Source organism: Bos mutus, chromosome 19, assembly GCF_027580195.1.
Source record: "Bos mutus isolate GX-2022 chromosome 19, NWIPB_WYAK_1.1, whole genome shotgun sequence".
NCBI classification, from domain to species: domain Eukaryota; kingdom Metazoa; phylum Chordata; class Mammalia; order Artiodactyla; family Bovidae; genus Bos; species Bos mutus.
Genome location: NC_091635.1, coordinates 62,089,931 through 62,098,823, shown reverse-complemented (window position 1 = coordinate 62,098,823; position 8,893 = coordinate 62,089,931). Strand labels below are relative to the sequence as shown.

Here is an 8,893-nt window from a genome sequence, read left to right as displayed (position 1 = left end):
TTTGGCCCATTTTTTGATTGGGTCATTTACTTTTCTGGAATTGAGCTGTAGGAGTTGCTTGTATATTTTTGAGATTAGTTGTTTGTCAGTTGCTTCATTTGCTATTATTTTCCCCCATTCTGAAGGCTGTCTTTTCACCTTGCTTATAGTTTCCTTTGTTGTGCAGAAGCTTTTAAGTTTAATTAGGTCCCATTTGTTTATTTGTGCTTTTATTTCCAGTATTCTGGGAGGTGGGGCATAGAGGATCCTGCTGTGATGTATGTCGGAGAGTGTTTTGCCTATGTTCTCCTCTAGGAGTTTTATAGTTTCTGGTCTTACGTTTAGATCTTTAATCTGTTTTGAGTTTATTTTTGTGTATGGTGTTAGAAAGTGGTCTAGTTTCATTCTTTTACAAGTGGTTGACCAGTTTTCCCAGTACCACTTGTTAAAGAGATTGTTTTTAATCCATTGTATATTCTTGCCTCCTTTGTCAAAGATAAGGTGTCCATATGTGTGTGAATTTATCTCTGGGCTTTCTATTTTGTTCCATTGATCAATATTTCTGTCTTTGTGCCAGTACCATACTGTCTTGATGGCTGCAGCTTTGTAGTAGAGCCTGAAGTCAGGCAGGTTACTACCTCCAGTTCCATTCTTCTTTCTCAAGATAGCTTTGGCTATTCGAAGTTTTTCATATTTCCATACAAATTGTGAAATTATTTGTTCTAGCTCTGTGAAAAATACCGTTGGTAGCTTGATAGGGATTGCATTGAATCTATAAATTGCTTTGGATAGTATACTCATTTTCACTACATTGATTCTTCCAATCCATGAACATGGTATATTTCTCCATCTATTAGTGTCCTCTTTGATTTCTTTCACCAGTGTTTTATAGTTTTCTATATATAGGTCTTTAGAACTAATCCATGATTATAGTAAAGTTGCAGGATATAAAATCAACACACAGAAATCCCTTGCATTCCTATACACTAATAATGAGAAAACAGAAAGAGAAATTAAGGAAACAATTCCATTCACCATTGCAACAAAAAGAATAAAATACTTAGGAATATATCTACCTCCTCTGGTAATTTTTACACAGGCAGTGGCATCAAAAATTTGGAAACACTGGGACTAGATGATACTTGATCTTAGAGCACAAAAGTGGATTTGAATCAATCAATTCCAAAGAGTCCTACCTTGGATGTATATTCCCATCTGTTCTACTATTTAAAAGTAAACTAAACTTGAACTGAATTTAGAAAATTGTGCAATAAATTAATGTAGTTCTGTATAAACTTTTTCCAAGATACTCTTTTCTTTATGTATCTGCATCAAAGACTTGACTACTGATAGTGGTTTATATTGATGATCTGAAGTCCTGAAGAAGGTGCAAGCTGACAGATTCAATAGTCTCAAAGACCTAGAAACAAAGCATGATGTTAGATACAGATGGGCTCCGATTTAGATGTTTACAGCTGGTCTCCTGTTCACATTTCATGGGGTGCAAAGTGGGCTTCAGGCTGAATACTTAAAACTGTTGGCATTTTCTGAGACAGTGGATATGTGGGCTCCACTTAAGGCATTTACAGCTTCTTGTTTGCTCTGGAAAATGAAAGTAACGACATAAGCAGGTTAAATAGCCAGTGTTTGTCTCTTTTAAGCATCTTAATATAATAGTCATGGCAATAGTCAAAGAAATAGTCAAGGCAAAGACAAAGAAGGGCACAACCTTATTTGAGTAAAGGATTAAGGGACCTCCTTCCTCCTCTTTTTGAGACAAGGGAGACATTACACATGTTCAGGAAGGCTTCATCTGGGTCAAATTCCAAGTGATAGTGGCAGGCTATAATGAGTCTTATTCTTCCCAGAAGGCTTCACTCTGAGATCCTTCTTGGCGGGGGTGGCGGGTGGGGAGTGGTGGGTGCTTGCTCATCCAGGGTTGTGCCCCAGGGTAGGTCAAGTGTGGAAAAAGAAACCATATAACTGGCTACAGATAGATAAAACCTGAAAGAACTGACCTATATAAATGACTTAACTACCTCCTTACTGCACTCCCCCTCACTCGGAGGGATGCCCACACTCTTTCTCTCTGAGTGTGTGTCTCAGCCTTGCTTCTCTATTAACAAGAAGTTTCTCTATGTACTCTCCTACTTCTTGCTCTGCTACATTTCTAATAATAAACTTTGTATCTTCGTTTACAGTTTCTGCCTCCATGATAAAGGAATTTTTCACTGGGGACAGAGATACAGGGAAAACAGCTTCTAGCCTCTAGCCCTAGCAGGTTTGGTGGCTAAGATTCCTGGTTTTCATTGAGTCTGTGTGTGTGTGTCTTAGTCACTTAGTTATGTCCAACTCTTGGCGACCCCATGGACTGTAGCCCACCTGGCTCATCTGTGATTGAAATTCTGCATGCAAGAATGCTGTAGTGGGTTGCTGTGCCCTTCTCCAGTGGATCTTCCCAACCCAGGGATCAAACACTTGTATCCTGCATTGCAAGTGGATTCTTTACCATCTGAGCCACCCCAGCCAGGCTCCCCAGGTTCAAATCTTGGGCAGGGAATTAAGGTCACTCATCATCCCACTGCTCACAGCTGCCTTATTGAGATCAATATGAAAGGGTATTTATGTTTCCACCACTGATTTTACAAACTTCACAGAAGTTTTTCAGAGTCAATCTCAATCAGAGGAGCTCAGAGAGACTGCCCATGGGAGTGCTTCGTTTTGACATTGCTCTGATGTGTCCATTTCTTACACGATAACCTGGCTTGTTTTTTGTTTTGAATTACAATGCAACTTCATCACTTAATTAAAATCTTACAAGTATTCCTTAAGGCAATGGCACCCCACTCCAGTACTTTTGCCTGGAAAATCCCATGGACGGAGGAGCCTGGTGGGCTACAGTCCATGGGGTTGCTAAGAGTTGGACACGACTGAGCAACTTCATTTTCTCTTTTCACTTTCATGCATTGGAGAAGGAAATGGCAACCCACTCCAGTGTTCTTGCTTGGAGAATCCCAGGGACGGGGGAGCCTGGTGGGCTGCCGTCTATGGGGTCACACAGAGTCGGACACGACTGAAGTGACTTAGCATAGCATATAATATATATATATATATATATATATATATATATATATATATATATAAAGATCCACCAGGTAAGTGCACCACAGTATAGAAAGTGTTATGCATTGCTGTACTTTCATAACAATCAGTGGTAAACTCAGATATCACACATATAGAAGGTAAAATTCAGTCTCAGAAGACTAAGATAGAACTTCCATTTTCTTCATTACAAAAAATAAAACAATATAAGATATATGTGAACTTATCCTGAAGTTTGGAATGAAGCCAGCTCAAGATTGACCTAGATCAACTGAACCCTAGCTGACCCAAAGACACATGAACAAGGATTCTTAATACTTATTGTATAATCCTTGAGTTTAGAATCTTTTTTTTTTTTTTTTAATCTGACTTATCCAAGAATGGTGTGATCAAACTGTGGGAGTAGGGGTTCTGAGGCATATTACTGAATTAATTTTTTGAAAAAATGATATATTTAGAGTTAGCTGATTGAAAGGAGCAGTATAAAAGGCAAGCTAAAGAGAATGGGAAGGAGATTGGTTATAAAAACAGGACAAATTCTAAATACCTAAGTCTGCAGCAAGTCTCCCTCTCTCTATTTTTCAATGAAAAATATGTGGAAAGAGAAGGATATAGTGATAATCACACTTGGGTAGATTCATTTTCACCCCTCCTTTGTTGATTAATTGCAGAAGAGAGTTAACAACAGGTAAATCCAAGCTATATTCAAACAGATTCTTAAAGATTTGCCATCTTCTGCAAAAAAAAAAAAAAAAAAAATCAATAGTAAGAAAGTTTAATTCATTAAAAAAGTGGCCTACCTGAGCATCAAGGCAAGCTTATGAAAAATAAACACTTGAATTATCTGCCCTGCAGCTATAGACATTTCTGTTCTCCTTTACCCTCCTGAATCAGATAATACACCAGAAAGTAGTCACCACCAGACCTACATCAAAAAGAAACCCTGACTTGCTTTGCTACTGTCTTTTTTTCCCCTTTGCTAGATATTACATTATTTTTCTTCCTCCCTTTATGTTCTAAGATTTCTAAATTTTCAAGCAGAACACATGTCAGGGACTTCTTGGAAGAGAAACACTGTTGCTGAAATCTTCAACATATACCTAATTTCTGAATATGTATACTTCATTTTAGAATGCATATTCCTGTTGAACAAGGGACAGTAATTCTTTAAGAGTACAGTACAATTTCTTAGTGAGATCAATGGTGAAGAAGATGGAGCCCCAGAAGATAAAAGTCTGTGTCTCTCATAGTTGAGAACTTGGTGAACACACCCTCCAAGTCTTAGATGACCCTAAACACCTAAGAGATGTCTGAGATCAGAATCCTGACCTCAGAATTCTCTTTAAAATTCATGAAGATTGAAGATTCTTTTCTAAATTAAGGAAACACCTTAATGTGCCAAAAAATATTTTAGTTTATGCCCCAGTTGTCAGCTGGCTATGCCTGTTTCTTGTCTAATCACCTTTATTTATCCGTAGAATGAAAACCTGTCTGATGGAAAATGAGACAGATTTACCTAGTTTGACTAATGGAAGACACCATCAAAATACATTATTAGCATGATGAGAGCAAGGATTAACAAAATGCATCCCAGGAGCATCCATTTCTTCAACTATATGCCTTCTTAGGTTCATGACATTTCACAGAATGGGAGATATTCCATGTTGCACATTTACAAAGAACATCAGTTTATATACTTATTAAGATTGTTTAAATAAAGTAATAAATATGGTCATAGAATTGCATTTATAAAAATGAAAACAATTTCTCAAAACCAAGAATATTTAATTACTTAAATAAAATAAAATTTAAAAAATGAATTTACATTTTTCAAGACTTTTAATTATCTACAACAAGGTATCCAAGTTTTAATTGTTTTCTTTGTATAGCATAAAAAAAAAAATTATATGCAATACATTGTAAAGATTTTGGCATTGTTAATTTTAAATTATTGCAGTGGAGTCCTCAAAAAAAAAAAAAAAAGTGTTTTAAGAAACCTCTGTGAGAGATGTCTCACTCAAGATTATCTGTTTCCTGAAAGAGGTCAGAAAACCCAACCATGTAGTCTTCACAACTTTTCCTGAAAAAAGGTGCTGAAATGCACTCGTCATATCAGGGAATACAAAGGACAGAATGTTCCAGAATGTCAGAGCTGGAAAGGACCCAAAGGGCATCTGATCCACTCCCCTTGTAGGCAGTCTCAGTCAAGTGACAGATGGACAGTGGCTGATGGAGGCTTCACACTTCAGGGTTTCAGCTTTGAATGACAGCACATGATCCTTCTGTATTTGTTGTTCTTGTCAACATTAATGATTGTGTGGATAAAACTAGATCCAACAAAGGGCAGGACAGCCAGAGGCTTCATTTTCCTGCAGAGAGTTTATCTCAGCCCCACACTTTCCTCGTGGCATTTTTCATGTCTGTGTTTCTCAGGGTGTAGATAAGAGGGTTGAACATGGGGACAATCATGGTGTAAAACATGGCAAAGACCTTGTCGTTCCTGACAGAATCAGCCATGGGGACATAGGTGAAGATGAGGGGCAAAAAGAACATGAAGACCACAGTGATGTGTGAACCACAGGTGGAGAGGGCTTTGCGGCAGACCTTGGATGAGTGAGTCCTCAGGGTGGACAGGATGATGATGTAAGAAATCACCAAGGCAACAAAGGTCAAAATGGACAACACCCCTGTGGTGGTAATGATTGCAATCACCCACAGTCTAGTGTCCATGGAGGCCAGCTTCAGCAAAGGGAATACATCACAGAAATAGTGGTCTATTTGATTGGGGCCACAGAAAGGAAGTCCAATAATAATTAATACTTGAATGATTGAATGGCTAAAGGCTCCCATAGCAGAAGCCATTACAAGGACATAGCACACCTGTCTGTTCATGATGACCATGTAGTGAAGAGGTCTGCAGATGGCAGCATAGCAGTCATATGAACATCTCAGTGGTTCCAAAGAAGTGTGCATATGAACATCATATGTACATCTCAGTGGCTCCAAAGAAGTGGGCAGAAAACATCTGGGCCATGCAGCTGTTGTAGGAGATGGTCTTCTGTTGGGCCAGCAAGTCAGTGATCAATTTGGGTGCCACCGTGGAGGTGAAGCAGACATCCATCAAGGGCAGATAGCTGAGGAAAAAGTACATGGACTGTTCACTGAGGCAGCTTCCCCTGATGGTGAGAAGAATGAGCATGTTCCCCTGAGAGAATCTCAATATAGCAAAGTAAAAACAGCACAAAGCAGGCAACTTTCATATGCTCATCAGTAAAAAGCCCCGGTAGGGTAAATTCTGTGACATTTTCATGTCCCATTGCTTCTGTGGGTTTGATTGTTTAGAAGGGTAAGTTAGTATACCTGAAACACACAACTTCTTCAAATTATTTATGTATTTCAAAAGTCATTCATCTAGTCAATAAATATATATTGGTGTTTCCAAATGATACAAACATTATAACTGCTGATAAGGGTACAGAAGTATACAAAATACACACATCTCATCCACACATAAAGTTTATTAGACAAGACATACAGTGACAATGATAGCAAAAAATAATCGATTTATTGAGGTGGAGCCAAAGAGAATGCAGAGTCTGCATCTCCCCACCTTAGGGAACCTAGATGACAGTGGTGGGGATGTCAACGCCCAAGAAGATTGGAGGAACCTCTGAGTGACTGGAGAATATTAACTCTGGTGTGATCTCCCAGAGGTCCACATTTCAAACAAGACCTGGCTCTACACAACTCTCTGCAAACCCCAGTGCTGGAAACCTTGGGCCAAATAATCAGTAAAACAGGAACACAGTCCCATCCAAAAGAAAAAAAAAAAAGGCAAGAAAAAAATATGTTACAGACAAAGGAGCAAGGAAAAAATCTACAAAACCAAATATATAAAGAGAAAATATACTCATATTTTTTAAACTACATGAGAAAAAAATTTAGAGTAATAACAGTAAAGATGATCCAAAATCACAAAAAAAATAGAGTGTAAACAAAGATTGAGAAAATATAAGAAATGTTCAATAAAAACATAGAATGACTAAGGAAAACATGTGGAAATGAAGGGCACAATAACTGAGATGAAAAGTACATTAGAAGGAATCAATAGCAGAATAACTGAGGCTTAAAAAATGAGTAATTGAGCTTGAAGATAGAATGGTGGAAATGACTACTGAGGAGCAGAATAAACACAAAATGAAAAAAATTGAAGACAATCTCAGAGAAATCTGAGACAACACTAAACACACTAATATTCAAATTTTAGGGGTCTCAGGAAGAAGAAGGAAAAAAGAAAGAGCCTGACAAGATATTTGAAAAGATTATACTTGAAAACTTCTTTAATGTGGGAAAAGAAATGGCCACTCAAGTCTAAGAAGCTCTGACAGTTCCTCCCACCCAGGATAAACTGTAGGAGAAACACACCAAAACAGTATTAATCAAAGTAACAAAAAGCAAATGCAAAGAAAAAATATTAAAACTGAAAGGGAAAAGCAAAAAAACAAGTGTATAAGAAACCCCCATAAGGCTATCAGCTGATTTTTCAGCAGAAACTCTGCAGCCCAGAAGGGAGTGATAGGATCTATTTAAAGTGATGAAAGAGAAAATTCTACAACCAACATTACTTTGCCCAACAAAGATCTTAGATTTGAGAGAGAAATCAAAAGCTTTACTGACAAGCAAAAGCTAAGAGAATTCTGCAACACCAAATTAGGTTTACAACAAATGCTAAAGGAACTTCTCTATTCAGGTGATACCCCATATTAACAAATTAAAGAATAAAAACTCAGCATATTTGAAAGCAGAGACATTACCCTGCTGACAAAGGTCCATCTAATCAAAGCTATGGTTTTTCCAGTAATCATGTATAGATGTTAGAGTTGGACCGCAAAGAAAGCTGAGCGCTGAATAACTGATGCTTCTGAACTATGGTGTTGGAGAAGACTGTTGAGACTTCCTTGGATTACAAGGAGATCCAACCAATCAATCCTAAAGGAAATCAGTCCTGAATATTCATTGGAAGGACTGATGCTGAAGCTGAAACTCCAATACTTTGGCCACCTGATGCTAAGAGCTGACTCATTTGAAAAGACCCTCATGCTGGAAAAGATTGAAGGCAAGACGAGAAGGTGACAACAAAGGATGAGATGGTTGGATGGCATCACCGATTCCATGGACATGAGTTTGAGTAAGCTCCAGAAGTTGGTGATGGACAAGGAAGCCTGGTGTGCTGCAATCCATGGGGTCACAAAGGGTTTGACACAACTGAGTGACTGAACTGACTGAAGCATCTCAATAGAAGTAGAAAAAAAAATTTTGACAAAATTCAACACCTACTTATGGTAAAAACTCTTCAGAAAGTGGGCATAGAAGGAACCTACCTCAAGATAATAAAGACCATCTATGACAAATATAGAGCAAATACCATTCTCAGTGGTGAAAGCATTCCCCTAAAATCATGAACAAGACAAGGATGTCCACTCTCACCCTTATTACTCAAAATAGTTTGTGAAGTTCCAGGCATGGCAATCTGGGAAGATAAAGAAAAGAATATAAATTGGAAAAGAAGAGGTAAAACTATCTGCTTGCAAATAACATAATATTACATATAGAAAATCCTAAAGGTGTCACCAGAAAACTACTGGAGCTAATCAACAAATGTGGTGAAGTTGAAAGATATAAAACTAATGCACAGAAATCCCCTGCATTCCTATACACAAACAATGAAAGAGCAGAAAGAAAAATTAAGGAGACAACCCCATTTATCACTGCAACATAAAGAATAAAATGCCTAGGAATAAACCTACCTAAT

At 37.8% G+C, this 8,893-nt stretch overlaps 1 protein-coding gene across 1 annotated transcript; it reads right to left on the bottom strand.

Annotated features, from left to right (window-relative positions):
* Nucleotides 1–5,466: 5,466 nt before the first annotated feature.
* On the bottom strand, nucleotides 5,467–6,280 carry LOC106700587 (olfactory receptor 4P4-like). Its single transcript, XM_070390507.1, has 2 exons — nucleotides 6,072–6,280; nucleotides 5,467–6,028 (listed from the first exon to the last, which is right to left on the bottom strand). The coding sequence occupies exons 1-2, from the start codon at nucleotides 6,278–6,280 to the stop codon at nucleotides 5,467–5,469; spliced, it is 771 nt and encodes a 256-aa protein (XP_070246608.1).
* Nucleotides 6,281–8,893: the final 2,613 nt, after the last annotated feature.